Source organism: Engystomops pustulosus, chromosome 9 (genome assembly GCF_040894005.1).
Source record: "Engystomops pustulosus chromosome 9, aEngPut4.maternal, whole genome shotgun sequence".
In the NCBI taxonomy this organism is placed as follows: domain Eukaryota; kingdom Metazoa; phylum Chordata; class Amphibia; order Anura; family Leptodactylidae; genus Engystomops; species Engystomops pustulosus.
In genome coordinates, this window is record NC_092419.1 from 107,254,471 (window position 1) to 107,282,017 (window position 27,547).

At 52.4% G+C, this 27,547-nt stretch overlaps 2 protein-coding genes across 6 annotated transcripts in view; one reads left to right on the top strand and one right to left on the bottom strand.

The window, feature by feature from the left end:
• The window catches only part of FBXW5 (F-box and WD repeat domain containing 5), a 94,960-nt gene extending 87,636 nt beyond the window's left edge, over positions 1–7,324 (top strand). For both annotated transcript variants that reach the window (XM_072125400.1, XM_072125401.1), the window contains exon 9: positions 6,312–7,324. In XM_072125400.1, coding sequence (XP_071981501.1) covers positions 6,312–6,543 — 232 coding nt within the window. In that variant the 3' untranslated portion in view covers positions 6,544–7,324. The remainder of the gene's footprint in view (positions 1–6,311) is intronic.
• A 4,044-nt stretch (positions 7,325–11,368) lies between these two features.
• The window catches only part of TRAF2 (TNF receptor associated factor 2), a 53,231-nt gene continuing 37,052 nt past the window's right edge, over positions 11,369–27,547 (bottom strand). For all 4 annotated transcript variants that reach the window (XM_072125410.1, XM_072125406.1, XM_072125407.1 and 1 more), the window contains exons 6-13: positions 27,443–27,541; positions 24,327–24,488; positions 24,183–24,257; positions 22,512–22,586; positions 20,961–21,320; positions 20,346–20,523; positions 17,035–17,183; positions 11,369–16,768 (exon numbers count right to left, since the gene is read on the bottom strand). In XM_072125410.1, coding sequence (XP_071981511.1) covers positions 16,550–16,768; positions 17,035–17,183; positions 20,346–20,523; positions 20,961–21,320; positions 22,512–22,586; positions 24,183–24,257; positions 24,327–24,488; positions 27,443–27,541 — 1,317 coding nt within the window. In that variant the 3' untranslated portion in view covers positions 11,369–16,549. The remainder of the gene's footprint in view (positions 16,769–17,034; positions 17,184–20,345; positions 20,524–20,960; positions 21,321–22,511; positions 22,587–24,182; positions 24,258–24,326; positions 24,489–27,442; positions 27,542–27,547) is intronic.

Here is a 27,547-nt window from a genome sequence, read left to right on the forward strand (position 1 = left end):
TGTACAGCCACCACCAGGGGGAGCCCACTGCACACAGGTTGTAGAGCCACCACCAGGGGGAGCTCACTGCACACAGGTTGTAGAGCCACCACCAGGGGGAGCTCACTGCACACAGGTTGTAGAGCCACCACCAGGGGGAGCTCACTGCACACAGGTTGTAGAGCCACCACCAGGGGGAGCTCACTGCACACAGGTTATACAGCCACCACCAGGGGGAGCCCACTGCTCTCAGGTTATACAGCCACCACCAGGGGGAGCTCACTGCACACAGGTTGTAGAGCCACCACCAGGGGGAGCCCACTGCTCTCAGGTTATACAGCCACCACCAGGGGGAGCTCACTGCACACAGGTTGTAGAGCCACCACCGGGGGGAGCTCACTGCACACAGGTTGTAGAGCCACCACCGGGGGGAGCTCACTGCACACAGGTTGTAGAGCCACCACCAGGGGGAGCTCACCTCACACAGGTTGTAGAGCCACCACCAGGGGGAGCGCACTGCACACAGGTTGTAGAGCCACCACCAGGGGGAGATCACTGCACACAGGTTGTAGAGCCACCACAGGGGGAGCTCACTGCACACAGGTTATACAGCCACCACCAGGGGGAGCCCACTGCTCACAGGTTATACAGCCACCACCAGGGGGAGCTCACTGCACACAGGTTGTAGAGCCACCACCAGGGGGAGCTCACTGCACACAGGTTGTAGAGCCACCACAGGGGGAGCTCACTGCACACAGGTTGTAGAGCCACCACCAGGGGGAGCTCACTGCACACAGGTTGTAGAGCCACCACCAGGGGGAGCTCACTGCACACAGGTTATACAGCCACCACCAGGGGGAGCCCACTGCTCACAGGTTATACAGCCACCACCAGGGGGAGCTCACTGCACACAGGTTGTAGAGCCACCACCAGGGGGAGCTCAGAGCTCACTGCACACAGGTTGTAGAGCCACCACCAGGGGGAGATCACTGCACACAGGTTGTAGAGCCACCACAGGGGGAGCTCACTGCACACAGGTTGTAGAGCCACCACCAGGGGGAGCTCACTGCACACAGGTTGTAGAGCCACCACCAGGGGGAGCTCAGAGCTCACAGCACACAGGTTGTAGAGCCACCACCAGGGGGAGCTCACTGCACACAGGTTGTAGAGCCACCACCAGGGGGAGCTCACTGCACACAGGTTATACAGCCACCACCAGGGGGAGCCCACTGCTCACAGGTTATACAGCCACCACCAGGGGGAGCTCACTGCACACAGGTTGTAGAGCCACCACCAGGGGGAGCTCACTGCACACAGGTTGTAGAGCCACCACCAGAGGGAGCTCACCTCACACAGGTTGTAGAGCCACCACCAGGGGGAGCTCACCGCACACAGGTTGTAGAGCCACCACCAGGGGGAGCTCACCGCACACAGGTTGTAGAGCCACCACCAGGGGGAGCTCACCGCACACAGGTTGTAGAGCCACCACCAGGGGGAGCTCACTGCACACAGGTTGTAGAGCCACCACCAGGGGGAGCTCACCTCACACAGGTTGTAGAGCCACCACCAGGGGGAGCTCACTGCACACAGGTTGTAGAGCCACCACCAGGGGGAGCTCACTGCACACAGGTTGTAGAGCCACCACAGGGGGAGCTCACTGCACACAGGTTGTAGAGCCACCACCAGGGGGAGCTCACTGCACACAGGTTGTAGAGCCACCACCAGGGGGAGCTCACTGCACACAGGTTGTAGAGCCACCACCAGGGGGAGATCACTGCACACAGGTTGTAGAGCCACCACAGGGGGAGCTCACTGCACACAGGTTGTAGAGCCACCACAGGGGGAGCTCACTGCACACAGGTTGTAGAGCCACCACCAGGGGGAGCTCACTGCACACAGGTTGTAGAGCCACCACCAGGGGGAGCTCACTGCACACAGGTTGTAGAGCCACCACCGGGGGGAGCTCACTGCACACAGGTTGTAGAGCCACCACCAGGGGGAGCTCACCTCACACAGGTTGTAGAGCCACCACCAGGGGGAGCTCACCTCACACAGGTTGTAGAGCCACCACCAGGGGGAGCTCACTGCACACAGGTTGTAGAGCCACCACCAGGGGGAGATCACTGCACACAGGTTGTAGAGCCACCACAGGGGGAGCTCACTGCACACAGGTTATACAGCCACCACCAGGGGGAGCCCACTGCTCACAGGTTATACAGCCACCACCAGGGGGAGCTCACTGCACACAGGTTGTAGAGCCACCACCAGGGGGAGCTCACTGCACACAGGTTGTAGAGCCACCACAGGGGGAGCTCACTGCACACAGGTTGTAGAGCCACCACCAGGGGGAGCTCACTGCACACAGGTTGTAGAGCCACCACCAGGGGGAGCTCACTGCACACAGGTTATACAGCCACCACCAGGGGGAGCCCACTGCTCACAGGTTATACAGCCACCACCAGGGGGAGCTCACTGCACACAGGTTGTAGAGCCACCACCAGGGGGAGCTCACTGCACACAGGTTGTAGAGCCACCACAGGGGGAGCTCACTGTACACAGGTTGTAGAGCCACCACCAGGGGGAGCTCACTGTACACAGGTTGTAGAGCCACCACCAGGGGGAGCTCACTGCACACAGGTTGTAGAGCCACCACCGGGGGGAGCTCACTGCACGCAGGTTGTAGAGCCACCACCAGGGGGAGCTCACCTCACACAGGTTGTAGAGCCACCACCAGGGGGAGCTCACCTCACACAGGTTGTAGAGCCACCACCAGGGGGAGCTCACTGCACACAGGTTGTAGAGCCACCACCAGGGGGAGATCACTGCACACAGGTTGTAGAGCCACCACAGGGGGAGCTCACTGCACACAGGTTGTAGAGCCACCACCAGGGGGAGCTCACTGCACACAGGTTGTAGAGCCACCACAGGGGGAGCTCACTGCACACAGGTTGTAGAGCCACCACCAGGGGGAGCTCACTGCACACAGGTTGTAGAGCCACCACCAGGGGGAGCTCACTGCACACAGGTTGTAGAGCCACCACCGGGGGGAGCTCACTGCACACAGGTTGTAGAGCCACCACCAGGGGGAGCTCACCTCACACAGGTTGTAGAGCCACCACCAGGGGGAGCTCACCTCACACAGGTTGTAGAGCCACCACCAGGGGGAGCTCACTGCACACAGGTTGTAGAGCCACCACCAGGGGGAGATCACTGCACACAGGTTGTAGAGCCACCACAGGGGGAGCTCACTGCACACAGGTTATACAGCCACCACCAGGGGGAGCCCACTGCTCACAGGTTATACAGCCACCACCAGGGGGAGCTCACTGCACACAGGTTGTAGAGCCACCACCAGGGGGAGCTCACTGCACACAGGTTGTAGAGCCACCACAGGGGGAGCTCACTGCACACAGGTTGTAGAGCCACCACCAGGGGGAGCTCACTGCACACAGGTTGTAGAGCCACCACCAGGGGGAGCTCACTGCACACAGGTTATACAGCCACCACCAGGGGGAGCCCACTGCTCACAGGTTATACAGCCACCACCAGGGGGAGCTCACTGCACACAGGTTGTAGAGCCACCACCAGGGGGAGCTCAGAGCTCACAGCACACAGGTTGTAGAGCCACCACCAGGGGGAGCTCACTGCACACAGGTTATACAGCCACCACCAGGGGGAGCCCACTGCTCACAGGTTATACAGCCACCACCAGGGGGAGCTCACTGCACACAGGTTGTAGAGCCACCACCAGGGGGAGCTCACTGCACACAGGTTGTAGAGCCACCACCAGAGGGAGCTCACCTCACACAGGTTGTAGAGCCACCACCAGGGGGAGCTCACCGCACACAGGTTGTAGAGCCACCACCAGGGGGAGCTCACCGCACACAGGTTGTAGAGCCACCACCAGGGGGAGCTCACCGCACACAGGTTGTAGAGCCACCACCAGGGGGAGCTCACTGCACACAGGTTGTAGAGCCACCACCAGGGGGAGCTCACCTCACACAGGTTGTAGAGCCACCACCAGGGGGAGCTCACTGCACACAGGTTGTAGAGCCACCACCAGGGGGAGCTCACTGCACACAGGTTGTAGAGCCACCACCAGAGGGAGCTCACCTCACACAGGTTGTAGAGCCACCACCAGGGGGAGCTCACTGCACACAGGTTGTAGAGCCACCACCAGGGGGAGCTCAGAGCTCACTGCACACAGGTTGTAGAGCCACCACCATGGGGAGCTCACTGCACACAGGTTGTAGAGCCACCACCAGGGGGAGCTCACTGCACACAGGTTATACGGCCACCACCAGGGGGAGCTCACTGCACACAGGTTGTAGAGCCACCACCAGGGGGAGCTCACTGCACACAGGTTGTAGAGCCACCACCAGGGGGAGCTCACTGCACACAGGTTATACAGCCACCACCAGGGGGAGCCCACTGCTCACAGGTTATACAGCCACCACCAGGGGGAGCTCACTGCACACAGGTTGTAGAGCCACCACCAGGGGGAGCTCACTGCACACAGGTTGTAGAGCCACCACAGGGGGAGCTCACTGCACACAGGTTGTAGAGCCACCACCAGGGGGAGCTCACTGCACACAGGTTGTAGAGCCACCACCAGGGGGAGCTCACTGCACACAGGTTGTAGAGCCACCACCAGGGGGAGCTCACTGCACACAGGTTGTAGAGCCACCACAGGGGGAGCTCACTGCACACAGGTTGTAGAGCCACCACCAGGGGGAGCTCACTGCACACAGGTTGTAGAGCCACCACAGGGGGAGCTCACTGCACACAGGTTGTAGAGCCACCACCAGGGGGAGCTCACTGCACACAGGTTGTAGAGCCACCACCAGGGGGAGCTCACTGCACACAGGTTGTAGAGCCACCACCGGGGGGAGCTCACTGCACACAGGTTGTAGAGCCACCACCAGGGGGAGCTCACCTCACACAGGTTGTAGAGCCACCACCAGGGGGAGCTCACCTCACACAGGTTGTAGAGCCACCACAGGGGGAGCTCACTGCACACAGGTTATACAGCCACCACCAGGGGGAGCCCACTGCTCACAGGTTATACAGCCACCACCAGGGGGAGCTCACTGCACACAGGTTGTAGAGCCACACCAGGGGGAGCTCACTGCACACAGGTTGTAGAGCCACCACAGGGGGAGCTCACTGCACACAGGTTGTAGAGCCACCACCAGGGGGAGCTCACTGCACACAGGTTGTAGAGCCACCACCAGGGGGAGCTCACTGCACACAGGTTTTAGAGCCACCACCAGGGGGAGATCACTGCACACAGGTTGTAGAGCCACCACCAGGGGGAGCTCACTGCACACAGGTTGTAGAGCCACCACCAGGGGGAGCTCACTGCACACAGGTTGTAGAGCCACCACCAGGGGGAGCTCACTGCACACAGGTTATACAGCCACCACCAGGGGGAGCCCACTGCTCACAGGTTATACAGCCACCACCAGGGGGAGCTCACTGCACACAGGTTGTAGAGCCACCACCAGGGGGAGCTCACTGCACACAGGTTGTAGAGCCACCACAGGGGGAGCTCACTGCACACAGGTTGTAGAGCCACCACCAGGGGGAGATCACTGCACACAGGTTGTAGAGCCACCACCAGGGGGAGATCACTGCACACAGGTTGTAGAGCCACCACAGGGGGAGCTCACTGCACACAGGTTGTAGAGCCACCACCAGGGGGAGCTCACTGCACACAGGTTGTAGAGCCACCACCAGGGGGAGCTCACTGCACACAGGTTGTAGAGCCACCACCAGGGGGAGCTCACTGCACACAGGTTGTAGAGCCACCACCAGGGGGAGCTCACTGCACACAGGTTGTAGAGCCACCACCAGGGGGAGCTCACTGCACACAGGTTGTAGAGCCACCACCAGGGGGAGCTCACTGCACACAGGTTGTAGAGCCACCACCAGGGGGAGATCACTGCACACAGGTTGTAGAGCCACCACCAGGGGGAGATCACTGCACACAGGTTGTAGAGCCACCACCAGGGGGAGCTCACTGCACACAGGTTGTAGAGCCACCACCAGGGGGAGCTCACTGCACACAGGTTGTAGAGCCACCACCAGGGGGAGATCACTGCACACAGGTTGTAGAGCCACCACAGGGGGAGCTCACTGCACACAGGTTGTAGAGCCACCACCAGGGGGAGCTCACTGCACACAGGTTGTAGAGCCACCACAGGGGGAGCTCACTGCACACAGGTTGTAGAGCCACCACTAGGGGGGGTGCTCCTCCCTTAGAGATTACATTGTAGCAGGGTTTCTGTACGTGTTCTGGCCCGCTGGTGACTCGCTGTTCTTCCTTGCAGTGGGGCTGAGGATCGCTGTGGTTATATCTGGGATCGCCACTATAACGCTTGCCTGGCCACGCTGCCACACGATGACGTGGTAAACTCCGTGGCCTTCTGTCCTGTGGATCAGGAGCTGCTGCTGTCGGCCAGTGATGACTGTAGCATTAAGGTTTGGCGCTCCAGACGCTCCCTGCGCCGCCCCCACAACCTCCCGCGGCCGCCCTCCTGGTCTGCGCCTTATGACACCTGATGGACTATGGAGCTAGGACCCAGACACAGGACTGTGATTATATGTGCGGGGTCCGAGGGCGCCCCCCACAGGCGTCACTAAGGAGACGTTACGTTTCTACCATCCTTGGCGAATATTGTGCGTGATCAGGAACTGCCGGTCCGGGCACGAGGAGAAGTGACGGGACGACTGCACTTAAAGGGGTGTTCTGGGCGTGAAGTCCTCCTCCAGGAGACAAGTCACTCTCCTGTTCCTTATCTTCTGATATATTACTAGTCTATTGTGATCTGCAGAGTCTAGGACACGCCCCCTTGTAGCTGGTTTAACCAATGGCAGACAGGAGGCGTGTCTTAGACTAAGGATGACAGCACTGAGGGAGCGCAGGAGTAAAGCCAGATCCGAGGAGAAGGAATCCCTGTCACTCCTGCCTCCAGGATCACTTTCTAAAGCTTAAAGGGGCACTCCACTTACAGAAGTCACCCCACTGTGCCGTGTCATACATTCAATCATCACTGGTGCACTAGGTCTGATTGCTGTCAGTGAATGACTCCTCTGGCAGAGATGTACGCAGCAGCGTGTGATACAATGTATCAGGCCGTTCTCCCCACAGATCAGAGCGCTACTCACCTTGTACAGGGTCACTGGGGGGAGGGGATCTCATTCACTGACTGCAAGCAGAGATCCTGGAAATAGTGCAGAGTTACTATAAATTACGTTATGTTGTAAAATTTTATTTCTATTTATGTAAAACTAGAAACTCCATTGCTGGAGAAGTAAAGGCGGCCACGAGGCGAGTCCGTTATATCGTGTCTGTAATGTCACAGTGTCTAGGGGGCGCTATTGGGCGCTGGTAAATCTGTTGCCAGGTGAGACACTGCACTGATGACACAGGGAGGTTCTGCAGCAGCTGGGGATTCCCCTAGTATTATGCAGGAAGGGCAGGCACTGCTCATCCGTAACATCAGGCAGTTTCCATTGACGTGAGCAATAACCTGAGCTGCTGCGGGGGTGGGGAACCTCCAGGGTGACGGACACAGGCTTCCTGTCATGTTACCTCGCTGCAGTCATGTATCTAAGAGGGGATGCACATGTTGGGAGAGGGGGGGGGGGGGGCATTTATCATTGGTTTTCTTTCTGCTCTTTTTTTGAGACATTTTTTTTTAGCACATTGTCATTTTTGCGCCTTTTTGAGGACATCTTGCAGCGGCCGCTGTTGTTTTTGTCAGTAACACACATTTATCTTAGGAAAACTTAGAAAACGGAAAGAAGGGACTTGTAACAAAATGTCTCCAAAAGATCTGGAAAAAAAACCCCAAAACATTTAAAACACAAGGAAAAAACAGCCAAACAGAGATAAATGACCCCCGTGGAGTAGACGCTGCACCTTACTCCCTGTACAGGACTGATGGGAGACACAGAACCAGCGCCGGTCCTTACAGGTCACTACAATGAACGTGTCCGTTCTGATAGACCCTGACCTGTGTACTCTGCAGGGGGTAGGACTCTAATATCAGTAACACAGCAACATGAGGTTAAAGGGGAACTCCCCAGAGCCAGACACTGCTCAACTATCACCCCAAAATATTCACATAAGACATTTCTGATGGATAAAATGTAGGACGCTGCCCCTGGTGGTAACAAAATGTAATGTAATTGGGCAAATCTCCTCTTATCCAGTGTAAGAACTAAATGTAATCACCACGTGTGACCACAGACTTATACATAAACTGACTGCAGCGTATCACCAACACCCACAGATACCGATACTCACCCAATAATCCCCACTCATGTTCTGTTATATTAAGATTGTTCCATAATTCACAAGCACAATAAATCATCACATTTATACAATATATTGTGTATTATCTCATCCAGGCAGGAAACTACTACTGTATATCCATACAATGCTGCCCCCTATGTGCAAGAATATAACTACTATAATACTGCCCCCTATGTGCAAGAATATAACTACTATAATACTGCCCACTATGTACAGGAATATAACTACTATAATACTGCCCCCTATGTACAGGAACATAACTACTATAATACCGCCCCCTATGTGCAAGAATATAACTACTATAATACCGCCCCTATGTGCAAGAATATAACTACTATAATACCGCCCACTATGTACAAGAATATAACTACTATAATACCGCCCCCTATGCACAGGAATATAACTACTATAATACCGACCCCTATGTACAAGAATATAACTACTATAATACTGCGCCCTATGTACAAGAATATAACTACTATAATACTGCCCCCTATGTACAAGAATATAACTACTATAATACTGCTCCCTATGTACAAGAATATAACTACTATAATACTGCCCCCTATGTACAGGAATATAACTACTATAATACTGACCCCTATGTACAGGAATATAACTACTATAATACTGCCCCCTATGTACAAGAATATAACTACTATAATACTGCCCCCTATGTACAAGAATATAACTACTATAATACTGCCCCCTATGTACAGGAATATAACTACTATAATACTGCCCCCTATGTACAGGAATATAACTACTATAATACTGCCCCCTATGTACAGGACTACAACTAGTGCTATCTGTGGGTGTTGGTGATATTATAGTTGTAGTCCTGTACATAGGGGGCAGTATTATAGTAGTTATATCCCTGTACATAGGGGGCAGTATTATAGTAGTTATATCCCTGTACATAGGGGGCAGTATTATAGTAGTTATATTCCTGTACATAGGGGGCAGCATTGTATGGATATACAGTAGTAGTTTCCTACCTGGATGAGATAATACACAATATATTGTATAAATGTGATGATTTATTGAGCTTGTGAATTATGGAACAATCTTAATATAACAGAACATGAGTGGGGATTATTGGGTGAGTAGTGCTATCTGTGGGTGTTGGTGATATTATACTCACCCAATAATCCCCACTCATGTTCTGTTATATTAAGATTGTTCCATAATTCACAAGCTCAATAAATCATCACATTTATACAATATATTGTGTATTATCTCATCCAGGTAGGAAACTACTACTGTATATCCATACAATGCTGCCCCCTATGTACAGGAATATAACTACTATAATACTGCCCCTTATGTACAAGAATATAACTACTATAATACTGCCCCATATGTACAGGGATATAACTACTATAATACTGCCCCCTATGTACAAGAATATAACTACTATAATACTGCCCCCTATGCACAGGAATATAACTACTATAATACTGCGCCCTATGTACAAGAATATAACTACTATAATACTGCCCCCTATGTACAAGAATATAACTACTATAATACTGCTCCCTATGTACAGGAATATAACTACTATAATACTGCCCCCTATGTACAAGAATATAACTACTATAATACTGCCCCCTATGTACAGGAATATAACTACTATAATACTGCCCCCTATGTACAGGAATATAACTACTATAATACTGCCCCCTATGTACAAGAATATAACTACTATAATACTGCCCCCTATGTACAGGAATATAACTACTATAATACTGCCCCCTATGTACAAGAATATAACTACTATAATACCGCCCCCTATGTACAAGAATATAACTACTATAATACCGCCCCCTATGTACAAGAATATAACTACTATAATACTGCCCCATATGTACAGGAATATAACTACTATAATACTGCCCCCTATGTACAGAAATATAACTACTATAATACTGCCCCCTATGTACAGAAATATAACTACTATAATACTGCCCGCTATGTACAGGAATATAACTACTATAATACTGCCCCCTATGTACAGGAATATAACTACTATAATACTGCCCCCTATGTACAGGAATATAACTACTATAATACTGCCCCCTATGTACAAGAATATAACTACTATAATACTGCTCCTATGTACAGGAATATAACTACTATAATACTGTCCCTATGTACAGGAATATAACTACTATAATACTGCCCCCTATGTACAAGAATATAACTACTATAATACTGCCCCCTATGTACAAGAATCTAACTACTATAATACTGCCCCCTATGTACAAGAATATAACTACTATAATACTGCCCCCTATGTACAGGAATATAACTACTATAATACTGCCCCCTATGTACAGGAATATAACTACTATAATACTGCCCCCTATGTACAGGAATATAACTGCTATAATACTGCCCCCTATGTACAGGAATATAACTACTATAATACTGCCCCCTATGTACAGGAATATAACTACTATAATACTGCCCCCTATGTACAAGAATATAACTACTATAATACTGCCACCTATGTACAGGAATATAACTACTATAATACTGCCCCATATGTACAGGAATATAACTACTATAATACTGCCCCCTATGTACAGGAATATAACTACTATAATACTGCTCCTATGTACAGGAATATAACTACTATAATACTGTCCCTATGTACAGGAATATAACTACTATAATACTGCCCCCTATGTACAAGAATATAACTACTATAATACTGCCCCCTATGTACAAGACTATAACTACTATAATACTGCCCCTATGTACAGGAATATAACTACTATAATACTGCCCCCTATGTACAGGAATATAACTACTATAATACTGCCCCCTATGTACAAGAATATAACTACTATAATACTGCCCCCTATGTACAAGAATATAACTACTATAATACTGCCCCCTATGTACAAGAATATAACTACTATAATACTGCCCCCTATGTACACCATGACACTATAAGCAGCATTTCACATGTACATTACAGTAGGATATACAGGATATTGTGTTTCCATCTTACCTGTAATTTTCCAGTATCGGGCAGTAATGTAGCATTATGTGACAGCCTTGGACATTCAATAAACTTTATTGATAACAGGTGGGAATACAGTAACATAATATTGTACATACACATCACATAATACATGGCTGATGATTATACACATTATACAATACTACGAGGCTCCAGTGAAGATCCCCCCCATCATATAGTAATATGTCATGCATGGGGAGGGGGCAATCACCTTCATCTATTAACCCCTTCTTATATATTCATGCAGGTATATGAAGACTTAACAATTAAGGTCTGTGCTCTTCAAGCCTTATTATAATGAACTTGGAGATAAATAAAAATTTGTCCCCATTATATATGAAGATTTGCCCCTCCTCCTCTCTGCCCCGCCTCCTCCTGTAAAACAACCATCAGCAGCAGGAGCCTCCCCCCTCCGCCCCACGACTCGGGGACCATTATGCTCCGCCCACGGTTGCTCATTAGCAGAGGACAAGCAGATCAGCAGAGGATGAGCAGGTCAGCTCCAGGGTCATTGCTCCTTTAAATTAAAAGTAAAATAAATACATTTTTTTCCATAAAAAATGATTTATTTTGCAAAAATCTTAGAGAATTATAAAGTAACAAAGTAACAAATCTACCATTGACAATATTGTAGCTACATCCCCCATAGATTGTGTGACACTTGGAGCTGCGGGGGGTCTCACGCCTCCCCTTGTGCATAGTCTGTGTATATCGGGGGTCTCCAGGACCTGCTGACATCAGGACCTCCAGGCCAGGTCCTTCACGAGGTCATGTGTCCGGTATCAATGGGGTTTCCATCTGAAGGTCCTATACGACCCCTTCTCCCCCATCCTGCAAAAGTCTAAGACCCCAAAAATCAGTCATAAAAATAATATATAGACCCAAAACTACGGGTACATGAAGCATCAATCCCCCAATAATCGGGTTTGGGGGGATCCCTACAATTTATAGATAACACAGCGTTATTCTCTCTCCTACACGGATTTTTCATTTTTTTTAAGAACATTCAGGACTTTGAAATTTCACTTCTATTCACTCAAAAAAAGGTTCTCCCTGATTTTTCTGTTGTATTTAGTTTCTCTAGTTTTCTCTACACTGTGGCCACTCCCACTTGTGTAAGCCCCACCCCAGTCATGTGATCAGCAGTCTCCGCCTCCTGTGGAGGGAGTCCGCTAGCTCCCCCCACCAACAATGTTTTTACATTGTTTCCATATAAGACAGTTCTAGGCCACACAGAGGTCAGGACACGACTGTACACGGGCGCGATGCTCTGCAGCCTGCAACTTGTCCACTGTGCAAACCCAAAAAAAGCTTCAGTGACTGCCATGGAGACGACACGTAGCGCCCCCTAGCTGTATAGTCACTACTGCTCAGGGTTCTGCTGCTGTGGAACATGGAGTCCCCCCCCCCAAATCCCTCCATAGTACGGAGTGGGGACCCCAACATGTCACATCTTCCATCCATCCGTCATCACCTTCTCCTCCTCCACATTGTTGTATCATGAAACGTTCTGCCACTTTGTGTCCACATTTCATGTACAGGACCTCTGCTTGCTGTCAGCAAAGGGAAAGCCAAAAGTTTTTCACGTACAATAGTTTCTCTCACAAAATCCAAAGAGAATGACATTTAAGATTATAAAGTCTCTATAGGTGATATATTGTATATACCTGCAGGCGGCAGCCATAGAGAGTAGCTCCATTCACTGCAGTTCATTCACGTGAGGATCAGTCTCTTCCATTGCAGATGATATTGTGGGGGGATGCGATACCTGGACTCCTCTGCGTGGAGACCCCTCACAGCTGCTGGGCAGTCTCTTTATATAAGGAATCTCCATCTGTCCATGTTCGCAGTCCAACATACACTGCAGCACATCGCTCCAGGACAAACCCGGGAGGGATCCATCAATGAGCGCGATCAGTATATACATTATAGTATAAACTAGGAGTACAAGTATTCCAGGCAGGAACCTAGGATAAAGGATTGGAACCCCCACTAGTCTCAGTTCTGGGGGGAGGTCACACTGTAACGTCTGTACTGTTTTACTTATTCACAAGAAAGATGTGCCATAACAACCCAAAAGTAATCACCAAATGTGAGAAAATCTACGTGGGACAAACGACCCAAGTCTACCATAATCAATGCGGAATTCAGCTTCGCACAGGGGGAGACTCCATCTACAATGGCCATGCATTTTCGGTTACACCTGCAGGAAGGACTCGTGGCCTCGGAGTAATGGCTTTGGACGTTGTTCGCCCCTCTATACAGGGTGGCAATGTCACGTCTGAGCTTCTACGCAGGGAGGCCAGATGGATCTATAAACTTGGCAGCCTGGCACCTAAAGGTATTAATGAAGACCTTCTACTTACAGGCTTTTATAAGCAGAAATAAGGACCACAACATTCCGGATGATTCGTCATTAAGAGCCTGGTAAATATGTCTCAACAACCTATTTTATTTATTCTTTCTTTATTATTTTTTCATTTTTTTCCTTCTTTTCTTCCCTTTGTTTTTTGGTGTGTATACACTTTAATTATTTGCTTTTTCACACGTGGGCACGGCTTGGGATCACTCTATCCCCTTATAGTCAGGTATTTAGGTATACCCTTATATACACTAAGTGTTCTCTCTCCTATCCAGGTATCCAACTATCTTGTTTACCCCCTTTTTGGGCACATTTTTTTATCTTCCCACTTTTAAATCACTTCTTCCTTCCATTAGTTGATTTTGTTTCTTCATCAAAGGCAACATGTAAGATCTACCGATTGTGAACAACGTACTCGATTGTGACTCCTCGAAATTCCAGGATCCCAGCATACGCTCCAACAGTTTTGTCCCTCTCCTCCACGATTCTCAACTTCAAGTCTCATATAACCCGACTGACTGGAGTAGTTTATGTTATTTATGGTCTTGGTCATGTATTTGCTCTATAGGCTACTATTGAGCACTTGCATTGTTATTATTTAAGCTTTGACCTGATTAACCTTATTCTATCCTTGACATCTGTGAAATGTGTGGGGGGGGGGGGGCACCCGCCCGTGGTATTTCACGTACCAAAAATTTACGATTGCAGGACCTATCTTATCTTGCTACAGTCAAAGTTTGCCTTTTGTGGAAGGCTGTGGCTACTTTGTTTTATTATGTGTGCGCCGTATTACACGAATATATCTTAGGAGATGCTCTTGTCCACCTGGATAGGATTTACTTATTTTTTCACTGTATAGTTTTTTTTATATAATACCTTGAGTAGTCAGCCCACACAGGTATACTGCTCAGGGATAGGCGTTGGTGAGCACATCCCACTCACCACGCTGAGTTTCCAGTGTAGTTCGCTACATTTTTAAATGCTTTTATATTCTATGTCTGGTCTTTGTTGTGTCGAACTAATAAAGCATATTTGGTAATTACTTTTAGGTTGTTAGGGCACATCTTTCTTGTGAATAAATATGTACTGCCAGTGCCCATATAGCCACCGTATATGTATGGTTGTGTAGGACCCACATCTTTTGGTATTTGTCTGTACTGTTTTAGTCACATGATGCTTGTTATACAGGGAGGGTCCCGGTCAACACCCCTCCATGCCTGCGCTCCACGCCTCCAGCATCCTGCAATCATTACCTATGTATCGTTAAAGGACGGGGTCTGTAAAGATGGGAGATCTGGGACAGGTCCATCACATGCACAGAAGAGGTCGTGACCTGTCCCTAGCCTTCATGAGAGGTGGGCACGCAGCCATCTGGTGAGTCCACGCTCCTCTGACCGCTAGGGGCAGGTGATGGACACGTCCTACGGATCCATAGGGGGGGGGGGGGGCTCCCAATATCAGCAAATCTGCGGCATCAATAAGAACAGAGACAAGGGATTATAATCTAATATAGAAGTAAGGCCTCATGCACACAGCCCCGCACTGTTACTGGACATTGGCGGAGCGAGCGATTCCCATTCCCCAACGTCCTACAGACCACAAGCAACGACCCGTTGGCTGCAGCCTGCAAACAGCATACGTGTGCATGAGGCCTAAGGGAGAGCCCTCTGTATCCTTCTCCCATGCCTCAGGCACTGTCCTGGAGTTCACCCCCCACAGGCCGGAGACTTAAAGGGCATTTCCACCCAAAACACAAATCTGCACGGAGGCAATGGGTGCAAAGGAAGAGAAATGGCTCTTTAAGCTCTTTATCCGCTTGGGGCCGGAGCTCTGACCCTACATTATACACATCACAGACTTGAAGGGGAACTCTATTGCACCTGCCACCAGTCTGCCGTGTGTAGCCAAACCAGGGGATGTGGCATCCTGCTATCCGCTATCAGACCACATGGAACAATAGGACTTACTCTATAGGGACAGAAATCAAAAGAAACCACGACGGGTGCCGGAGGCATCCTCTGCATCCATGGGATGGTTCTGTGTCCCCAGGTGTGGATCTGCTGTGGATTTAGGGTTAATAGGGAACATATAATGGACATGATGAAGCTGAATCTGACTACTGTTCCTCCGGAGGAGCATCTCCCCAAGATCCGGTCACATTACAGGTCTATGTATAATCTAGGAGTCACACTGAACAGCGCCAATGTCATGTGAACAGAGTCCTAGTGGTTGAGCGTAGCACTGGCGATTCTTGATGGGACCGGCGAGGACACAAGGAGCGATGGGTCAGTGATAGAAGAGGGATTCTTCACGAAAGCCCATGACAATGTGTAATGGGGCGAGCAGAGGGCGTCAGGCATGGCCCGGGACCCCTGCAGGGGACACTACAGATACATCATTACCCGTTCACCAGAGGTAAGAGGAGACGCCGAAAAAAACACTATGGATGAAGATGAGCAACGTTCCCTCAACGTTAAAACAGGGGCGCAGAGATCCCATGGGCGCAGAGATCCCATGGGCGCAGGAGATCCCATGGGCGCAGGAGATCCCATGGGCGCAGGAGATCCCATGGGCGCAGGAGATCCCATGGGCGCAGAGGACGCAACTCCTTACAGAAGACATAAACATAGCCGCTTTCTTCCAAGAACAGCGCCACCCTTGTCCACAGGTGGCATTGCAGCTCAGCGCCACCCTTGTCCACCAAACCTGAACTGCAATAGCGGACACCATCCACAGACAGACGTGGCGCTGTTTTTGAAATAAAGCCGCCATGTTTTCCTACTGTAGAACGACCACTTACTACCGGGCAGTGCACTGGAGGAGTAAATGTCACCCTTGATAGGTTCTTCTCTCCCTAAAGACCGGTGAGGTCCACGATGACTTTGATGAAAATGGTGTCTTCCCGGATGTAGGAGTTTTTGCCGTCCAGCTTGGAGAGGGGACAGAAGAGCGGGCATCCGCTGGCAATATTCATCTCACTGACAGGTCTCTGGAAAGACGAGGACGAGGTGTCCGGCCGGAAGGCGTCAATCACATGTTCTCTGTTGTTCTGGTCCAACAACATCAATGTGACCTGCAAGAAAAGAACTGAAAAGTAACCAAGTGTCCATGATCTATGATCCACAGAACACAAAGGGTGCGGGGGAGGTACTGACCCACATCTAACCCCTGGGACATGCATGAATCATGAGACCTCATTATCCAGTGTCACGCCACCTGATGCTCCAGCTATGGGTCAGGTAGGTGGGCAGCACTGGAGAAGTCACAGGACATGACCCCTGCAGGTGGGGTACAGATGTGACCAGAAATCAGAGCAGGGGGGGCTCCGGCAGCACTGACCTTCTGATTGAACGGCCACCGCAGTAAAGCATCGCTTGGCCCCTTCATCACCACGAAGAAGAGGGATAGGTGGGTGCCCCGGCCCGTGCCATCTCCGTTCAGGTAGATCCGTAGGCACATCCTGTATCCGTACTTACTGGTATAAAAAGCTGGAAACAAACCAGATAAGACAATGAATAAACAAAGGTCCACAGATCGATCCCATTATGAGGAGAAACACCCTATGAATCAGCACAATGGTATCTCCCAGTGATCAATGTAAAGGAAATCTCCCATCAGAATCCATCCTGATAAACCAGGGACATTACTCATAGAAGATTCCCGGTGTCCCGGTGCCTGGATCTATTTGCTATCCGTGAACTCCTTCCTTATGCTAATGATTCAGAAGGACTCTCTGTGCTGCAGATTCACCGGCTGTTACTTTGTCTCCCCTCTGTCAGCCCGATGTAATCTCACAGTGAAAGAAGGGAAATGTTCCTGCACAGTGTAACAGCCCGGGAAGCTACAGCATGGAGGGATTCTGGTAACACCACCCACGGATAAATAAATAGAAGAAGACTCACGGTGCCTGGATCGAAGGGTAAGTGTCCCTGGTTTTTCGTGCGCCATTCCCTGCCTCACTGGGCATGCGAAAGGGGAAAAGCCGTGCATGCGCAGTGAGGCGGGGATGGCACTGATCGCTCACACGTTCACTACTCAGGATAGCGGTAAGCGGCTTATGTGCATGCACTAGAATTCAGCTAGGCGGCCAAGTGACATATCGGAAAGGGGGAGTGGATCTAGGAGTTACTGATGATTCTCGCCTGGTTTCCAGGAGAATCAAAAGTTCATTTTCTCCTCTTCTGACCATCAATCAAGTTAGTTAAAGAAAAAAAAAAAAAGGAAGCCCTTAGGTTCCCTTTAGATAAGTAGTTCCCAGTGCACACCGCCCTACGCTGCGGCAGCTGCACCCCCGTGCACGCTGCGGCAGCTGCACCCCCGTGCACGCTGCGGCAGCTGCACCCCCGTGCACGCTGCGGCAGCTGCACCCCCGTGCACGCTGCGGCAGCTGCACCCCCGTGCACGCTGCGGCAGCTGCACCCCCGTGCACGCTGCGGCAGCTGCACCCCCGTGCACGCTGCGGCAGCTGCACCCCCGTGCACGCTGCGGCAGCTGCACCCCCGTGCACGCTGCGGCAGCTGCACCCCCGTGCACGCTGCGGCAGCTGCACCCCCGTGCACGCTGCGGCAGCTGCACCCCCGTGCACGCTGCGGCAGCTGCACCCCCGTGCACGCTGCGGCAGCTGCACCCCCGTGCACGCTGCGGCAGCTGCACCCCCGTGCACGCTGCGGCAGCTGCACCCCCGTGCACGCTGCGGCAGCTGCACCCCCGTGCACGCTGCGGCAGCTGCACCCCCGTGCACGCTGCGGCAGCTGCACCCCCGTGCACGCTGCGGCAGCTGCACCCCCGTGCACGCTGCGGCAGCTGCACCCCCGTGCACGCTGCGGCAGCTGCACCCCCGTGCACGCTGCGGCAGCTGCACCCCCGTGCACGCTGCGGCAGCTGCACCCCCGTGCACGCTGCGGCAGCTGCACCCCCGTGCACGCTGCGGCAGCTGCACCCCCGTGCACGCTGCGGCAGCTGCACCCCCGTGCACGCTGCGGCAGCTGCACCCCCGTGCACGCTGCGGCAGCTGCACCCCCGTGCACGCTGCGGCAGCTGCACCCCCGTGCACGCTGCGGCAGCTGCACCCCCGTGCACGCTGCGGCAGCTGCACCCCCGTGCACGCTGCGGCAGCTGCACCCCCGTGCACGCTGCGGCAGCTGCACCCCCGTGCACGCTGCGGCAGCTGCACCCCCGTGCACGCTGCGGCAGCTGCACCCCCGTGCACGCTGCGGCAGCTGCACCCCCGTGCACGCTGCGGCAGCTGCACCCCCGTGCACGCTGCGGCAGCTGCACCCCCGTGCACGCTGCGGCAGCTGCACCCCCGTGCACGCTGCGGCAGCTGCACCCCCGTGCACGCTGCGGCAGCTGCACCCCCGTGCACGCTGCGGCAGCTGCACCCCCGTGCACGCTGCGGCAGCTGCACCCCCGTGCACGCTGCGGCAGCTGCACCCCCGTGCACGCTGCGGCAGCTGCACCCCCGTGCACGCTGCGGCAGCTGCACCCCCGTGCACGCTGCGGCAGCTGCACCCCCGTGCACGCTGCGGCAGCTGCACCCCCGTGCACGCTGCGGCAGCTGCACCCCCGTGCACGCTGCGGCAGCTGCACCCCCGTGCACGCTGCGGCAGCTGCACCCCCGTGCACGCTGCGGCAGCTGCACCCCCGTGCACGCTGCGGCAGCTGCACCCCCGTGCACGCTGCGGCAGCTGCACCCCCGTGCACGCTGCGGCAGCTGCACCCCCGTGCACGCCGCCCTACGCTGCGGCAGCTGCACCCCCGTGCACGCCGCCCTACGCTGCGGCAGCTGCACCCCCGTGCACGCCGCCCTACGCTGCGGCAGCTGCACCCCCGTGCACGCCGCCCTACGCTGCGGCAGCTGCACCCTGTGCACGCCGCCCTACGCTGCGGCAGCTGCACCCTGTGCACGCCGCCCTACGCTGCGGCAGCTGCACCCTGTGCACGCCGCCCTACGCTGCGGCAGCTGCACCCTGTGCACGCCGCCCTACGCTGCGGCAGCTGCACCCTGTGCACGCCGCCCTACGCTGCGGCAGCTGCACCCTGTGCACATTGCCCTACGCTGCGGCAGCTGCACCCTGTGCACATTGCCCTACGCTGCGGCAGCTGCACCCAGTTTGTGGCTTAATCCTGGCTCCAGCTGCTGGCAAAATAAAACTTTAATCAGTGAATATGCTAATTAGTTTCAGAGCCTACAGGTGGCATGGAGTAGCCCGAGGGAGCCTCGGGGGCAAAGGCTACTCTACGCCCTCAGTAGCAGCTTTCCCTGCACCTCTCCGCTCGGTAATTCAAACTACCTGTGCGTCTCCGGCAGTAACCGAGCTGTGGGCCAGTGCCGGAGAGGCGCCTCCAAATGCCAAGTTCTCATAGACTACGGATGATGGTGCGCTGAAGGGTGAAGAGGAGCTTATGCGCATGCACATGGCTTTCTCTGCTGCCGGCATCACTGCAGCCGTCTCGGGCTACTCCACGCCCCCCGTAGGCTCAGACACTAATAAGCATATTCACTGAATTTGTTTATTTTGCCAGCAGCTGCATCCAGGAATGAGCCAAAAACTGGGCGCAGCTGCTGCAGCATTGGGCGATGTGCACTGGGAATGACTAGTATTAGATTTCCTTTAACTTATGGCTCGGACTTTGTCCCAGCGACTTACGTGGAGAAAACATGGCGGGGCATCGGCCAACCATGGCGTCCTGGCGTTTCTTTGCAAAATCGGTAATTTTCCAGACAAATATCCCATCATATGTGGAGAGCTCGGCCTCCTGCACCCGCGTCTCCAGTTCTGCCAACATCACTTCCTTCTGACCCAACGTCCGCTCCAGCTGCCGCACCTAAAAGCAAGACATGACAGGCCGATCACATGGAGCCAGTGCACAAGCTACAAGCCATACAACGCTTCTCCGAAAACAACACCTAGTTACAAAGGGCTCCATCTTCTGGACTGCGGCACCCAGAAACACAATTCTGGTGTCATTTTAAAGAAGAGAATCCCCTTTGTAACACAAACCTTCTGTGATGTTAGTCGGGAGTACGATTTGAACAGACGGTTCCGACTAAAAGTTTAACAGTTGATATGTCAGTGTCTTTATGCAATATTGAGGGGAGATTCTCTACCATTACAGAGCAAAAATATAATACAGGATTCTCTCTCATTTTCCAGAGAAAGCTACAGTAATGCTGAGGCATGTAGGGTAAGAATGGGTGAGGGGTGGGTTATTGTTTGCACCCGTGTCATATCTGTGCCTCCAGCAGGTGACAGGGCACTGACCTTTGCGTTGAGGGTGTCGATCTTCTCCTGATCGGCCCTGCGTTGTCGTGCGGTCTCCTCCATGGTCAGGCTACAGCGCTCCACCTCTCTGTTCAGGACGCACACGATATTCTCTAGCACGGCGCTCTTCTTATCCACCACCTCGAGGCGCAGTACATCATTCTTGGAGATGTCAGAGGACATTGCGGCAGCGGAGGACATGCTGCTCAGTGGGGCGGGGATGCCCTGCACGGACACCATACCCATGCGCTGGGTGATGTCGCCAAGCTCCTTCCTGCGCAGATGGATGTATTCCAGCATCTTGGCCAGGTGGTCGGCCACGCACTTGCTCTCATGTTCCAGGGATTTGTCGTTCTCCACCTGGAGATGAGAATTGGGGATGGTTAGAACAGCTGCCGGATTGTGGAGGCTCTGCAGGTGGAGGCACCCCCCATCCCCTCCCCCATGGCCGTGCATAGTAGGAGGTACCCGGCCACCATGTGTATCTGCAGGTAATGACAGGAGGGCGCCATCTTCCAGTATACTCCCATGTGTAACTGCAGTCACATTCAACAAGTTGTAGCAAGAGCTACGATAAGGCCCATATAAAAAAAGGACCCACACCAAAAATTAACATAGTTACAACAAACTAGTGTGGGGTGTAAAAAATGATCCTCAAAGAGGTAGAATACGTTCAGAAAAACAAATGTGCGTTTATTGATACACCAATAAAAACATTAAAATCATCTTAATACCAAGAAGAAGTTTCCTTACACTAGCAGTTGGAGGAGGAGATTCGGGTTGGCTGCGCATGCGCGCGGGAGGTTCACGGTCATCCCAATAGCGAACAGAAGGTAGCATGCGGTTGTTATTGCATTGGTACTGGAATTTTTGTGATCTTACCCATTTGCTTTAGCTAGCCAAATATATTGTTATCCATATATTCATTGTGTCTGCATCATCATGTTATGGGGGTAATGTGAAGGAGCATCATAACCATTCCCTGTTAATGCATGGATTGAAACCATGCATTTATTAAAGGTTTTTATTGGTGTATCAATAAACGCACATTTGTTTTTCTAAATGTATTCTACCTCTTTGATGATCATTATTTTACACCCATCACTAGTTTGTTGTAACTGCAGTCACAGGCTCAAGCAGGACACCCCATAAATACATCCTCACCCCTCTCAGACCGTTGGTTGGCTCCACGAGTCCTGGTCATTACCGTGCATTGGGAAGGGATGCGCGGACCCGGCGACGTGGATGGGGGGAGGTGACTGCATAGCCGAAACGTGAACTCAGCTAAATTACTGCAGAGCTAACCCCGGCCGTCCCTCATCTGAAGTGTAAAACGGATCCTTGATTACTCAGAGCCATTCAATCAGTCATTGGTCAGGGCTACATGGCCGACCCGTGCACAGCCACGGCACCTGGGAGAGGGGCTACAAGGGAGAATCTGCTGCAATGACTGACCCCCAACTCCATAACACAGAGGGTGGTCAGTACTACCACTACTGGGGCAGTATCCAGCACAGTCTGCCGTGTAGCCGCAGGCAGACAGACACTTACCATCTCTGTGCAGCCGACTACTTGGAAACGACAGGGAACTTTGCACCGACCACATGTCTTCACATGATCCTGGAACTGAAACAGAAGCCGTTATATAAAAAGAACAACTGCCCGGAGCCGGGGACAGGTCAGTATACGCCTGGGCGTTCTGCGTCTCAGTAGGAGCCATTGCCGTTCAGTGTGGACTTGGTAATGGACTATGGCACAGTTTGCTGAATAGTGATCATGTATTGATGCCTTAAATGTCTTTTAATCAAGTTATATATAAAGAAGAATTGAATATTTCCATGGTCTTATTGTTATCTTTGAATGTAGCAGTATTACAAGGAGTGAGAGCCTTCCATAATGAGACCAGTGTTCACACTAGACCTTTAAAATCAGAGCCTGATACGTTGTATTTATCTGGACATTATATGTGTGGAGCATTCTCTGCTGCCGTGCATTGTGGGACATATACGGAGGGGAAGGCAGCTTGTATAACAAGACAACATGGCGCCATTACCTAGAAGTACAGCATCACAACTATTCCCCTGTGCCCAGGATTATCAGGAGATTCTGATACCTCTATGGCTTCAGTCCTTAGGTGACCCCCATTCAGCCATTCTGAGCTGCAGCAGACAAGGAGCATAGTTACTGCACCCAAAGGGTCGCGAATCGCACTTTCGTCGCACCGTACAAGGTTTTCGGGATTTGCACAGTTTTGACAGGTATTTAACAGAGGTTTGCGCTTGGATTGTGACGCATACAGTCAGATTGTGGCGCAGCTGCGCTGCTTGCAGAAATTACAGGGTTGTGCCATCGGACGATCCGACTGATTCGGACTGAGCGCGGGATTTAACTTTCAAATTGTGTCGCAAGGCAATGCACTTACATGCACCAGGAAGAAGAAGGTGAACTCCGGGGACCTGAGCGGGGAAGCGACACATGCAGGATATCGGGCGCACGATCTTAGGAATTGCGGCAGAGTACATTGGAGTCGGACAATGTACTTTCCGGGGCCTCAGATGAAGTTGAAAGAGCGATACCTAGGTCGGGCATGAGGTCCTCTGGCGTTTTTAACCATTGTGATATGCGCGCTTTTAATATTCTGTTTGTGAGTATGCAGGAATAAAATTCATTTTACTCTTATCCTTGGTGATCTGCACCATCTGTCCACATTCTGATACAGGACCGGCACTGTGATCGCGTGCACAAGAGTGTAGCGTGGTCTCCCACAGGATCCAGTATAGAGAAGTGACCATCGTGACAGGAGGAATTACTGAGGAAATTTCTTCAATCTCCGATCTATAAGGAACTGGGTGAGACCGTCCTTGGAATTCTGAATCTTAACGTTTTATTGTGGAGTTAGAGCAATAACATTGGTTTTTATGTGCGTTTTTTCTGGCTAATTTGGGAGTGTGCCAAGTAAGTAGCTCCTCCAGTATTTGCCTCCCTTTTTCCGGACACTGCAACTCAATTTTTTTCTCCTTTGCAGTCACCACCTCAGGTGTGTTTTGGCAATGCTGTCCACCCCCCCTCTGGTCTGGGATGTTAGGTTCGTTATATCCCTTCCCTGGGATGTTAGGTTCGTTATACTAGGCACATGTGATGCACCAGCTCTGATGAGAGACGTATGGCATCTATTCTATGGTCCGTGTGGGTGGCTCTCCGTCCCCGCAGTCGGATACCTACCTTCTCCCTGGGGATCTTCTTTTTTCCGCAGGCTTCACAAGTCATTGGGAATTTGGGGCAGATCTCATCATGAGCCTGGAAGAGACAGAAGACGTCACCCCTCTGCCTGCGCCCGTGTCCCGCCACCATCGGACCCTCGTGTACCTTGATATCGGGGAAGTAGAAGGAGAGTTTGCAGTATCTACAGTTCAGCTTGCGCTCGGGGCATTCGCGCTCGTTGTGCCAGTCCCGATCGGTCGTCCTGATTAGCGTCTTGCAGGCGGGACAAGGTACCAGCATGAACGGGCACTTTCCTTCGTGTAGGGCCTGGAAGAGAACGGAGGAATTTATTATCACAAATGTTTGGAGGCGACTGATACAGCGAAACGGGAGAGCGGGGCAAAGTTCAAAGAACCTACATGGAAGGACAAGTACTGAGAAACCTTAAAGGAGACTGAGCACAGCGCTCAGTGACCTCTATTGCAAAGACATAAGGAGCCTGTGTGACCCGATGCAGAGAGTGATATAAATTGGGGTGGGGGGGTGTTATCTTGTTTCCTGGGGGTGCAGACCACACGGACAGGAACCCCCACCCCACACATCACATACACAATGCCACCTGATAAACGCAGGTGTTGAGGTTTATTATTCTATGGTCACAGACTCACGCCCTTCCGCATCTATGGGGGGAGGGGGCGATTACATGATGATGGGAGTGGTGAGTAGTGGTGTAACTGGGGCGCAGATGAAGGGTGACGAAACAGTAAAGCAGCCGTTGTGTAAGAGGGAGAGGCTGGGCTCAGCATACAGTGTATACAGGAGAGCAGTATATACCCCCCCCCCCCCCACCATGGGGCCCCAGTCTGTATGATGGAGGATATCCTGCTATTACATGTCCTCAGTCACTTCCTGAACTCCAGGACAACTGGAATATCCTGAAATACTCTGTGCTGCAGTGACCTATGTACATCGTCCTGTCTACATCCTGCCGAGCTCCATTCATATCACTTCTGTACTGCCAACTACTAGAATATTAGCCCGTGATTAGCACACGCCTCTCCTGACATCCTCTGTGCTGCTGGTGAGAGTCTCTTCACAGCCTTAAAGGGGTTTTCCTACCAAGCAAGTCGGCTTGGCGGTGCAGGCGCGCTCGGCGACCCCCCCTGGCTTGGCGGTGCAGGCGCGCTCGGCGACCCCCCCTGGCTTGGCGGTGTAGGCGCGCTCGGCGACCCCCCCTGGCTTGGCGGTGCAGGCGCGCTCGGCGACCCCCCCTGGCTTGGCGGTGCAGGCGCGCTCGGCGACCCCCCCTGGCTTGGCGGTGCAGGCGCGCTCGGCGACCCCCCCTGGCTTGGCGGTGCAGGCGCGCTCGGCGACCCCCCCTGGCTTGGCGGTGCAGGCGCGCTCGGCGACCCCCCCTGGCTTGGCGGTGCAGGCGCGCTCGGCGACCCCCCCTGGCTTGGCGGTGCAGGCGCGCTCGGCGACCCCCCCTGGCTTGGCGGTGCAGGCGCGCTCGGCGACCCCCCCTGGCTTGGCGGTGCAGGCGCGCTCGGCGACCCCCCCTGGCTTGGCGGTGCAGGCGCGCTCGGCGACCCCCCCTGGCTTGGCGGTGCAGGCGCGCTCGGCGACCCCCCCTGGCTTGGCGGTGCAGGCGCGCTCGGCGACCCCCCCTGGCTTGGCGGTGCAGGCGCGCTCGGCGACCCCCCCTGCACCTGTGTGACATCACATGACCAGGGATATATGAGCCATGCACCTGTGTGACATCATCAATTATTTGCCAAAAATGGCCGGTCCCAGCGCTGTGTGCGTGTTGTTGTAACCACAATAAGAGGAACTTAAAATAGGAACAAAGAACAGGAAATGTATCCGGCCACAAGAAACGACTGAAATAGATAAAGTGACAAAGTCTCAGCTACCAAGACTCTCCCACAGTGTCCCCCTCTTCTTGTCCTCCTCCTCCCCCCATCTCCTGCCTTTCATTTCCCTTCCTCTTATCTTCTCTCTCTCGGATCATCTTTCTGTCTCTCTCTCGCTCTCTCTCTCTCTTGGATCATCTTTCTGTCTCTCTCGCTATCTCTCTCTCTTCTCGCCTCCCCTCCCCCTCTCGCTAGTATTTCGGGACTTTCCACTTCTGCAATCTTGGCTTGTCTCCAGTCTCCAGTAACAAGATAAACACGAGGCTCTTACACAGAGCCAGAACTGCAGGACGCTGGGGCACAGCTTCCTAGTAACCAGCCCCCCCGTCCCCCCACATGTGCAGAAGATCGTGTGAATAGACAGAACCTTTCCATCACATCTCCCAGGAGTGACGGCCGGTCCTGTGCATTACCTGCTACACTGTGTCATGTGGACTCCATTACATAGAGCTACTGATCATGTTTAGTTTTATTTTTTATTTCTGCTTTCATTATGTCTCTAGAATGTTTGGTGGAGGGGTTCTCCCCCATGAAATATAGTCACCGGCCCAACTGTTCTCCCAACTGGTTCTCCCACCCCTCCATGGTCCGGCTTATGGTCTCAGAGGTCAGCCGCCCACCAAATGTATGACCTCTGTGCCCGGCCCTGCTGTCAGAGACCAGGTCACCGCCATGTCTACTTCTCTCTGTCCCTCCATGTGAGTATACAATAACAGGATTTCAGCTGGACAGCACACCCAGACGGTTCCAATAACCACAGGTATTGTAAACGCAGCTCTGGAGGTGAATGGAGGACCTGGCTATGGAGCAGGAGCAGCTCCGGGTAACAGAAGTGTTTGTATAGATTTCTATAGAGATTATCTCTTTACACTCAGATACATGGACGACAACGGAACAAAGAGGGAGAGGGCAGAGGTCAGGACAAGTGGGGGAGCTGTACACACCTGGGTAGGACATGGGGTATGCACACTATATACCCTATGGATTAGCAGGGGGTGTAACTTCTGTATAGTCTCCTATCTGATACATTACTACTAGGTGTAGTAGTAGTAGTACACACACACACACACACACACACACACACACAGTTAGGTTTCAATCCATTACACATCCTGGTGCTGCAAACCTGTAAGATCCTACAACTTCTCAGAACTGAGGACTTGCTACATAATGCTCATCGCATAATACAGAATTGTCATGTCTTAGCAACTTGTAACAATGTATCAGAGCAACTGGGGATGTGCTGTACATCAGTAGTGGGTAGGAGGGGGATGCAGCTGCACCAGGATAAATCCCTAGCACATGGTATAACTGGGCCCCTCCAGCACGCAGTCATGGTCTGAATACAAGGTCATTGTAATGTCTCGCCTCATATTCCTTGATGGTCCCTCTCCAGGTGCAGCCATTGTTGGTGCAGACGGCCGGCAAACTCTCCACCTCCCTGCGAGCGGCGTTATCCGAAAATGCCTGAAG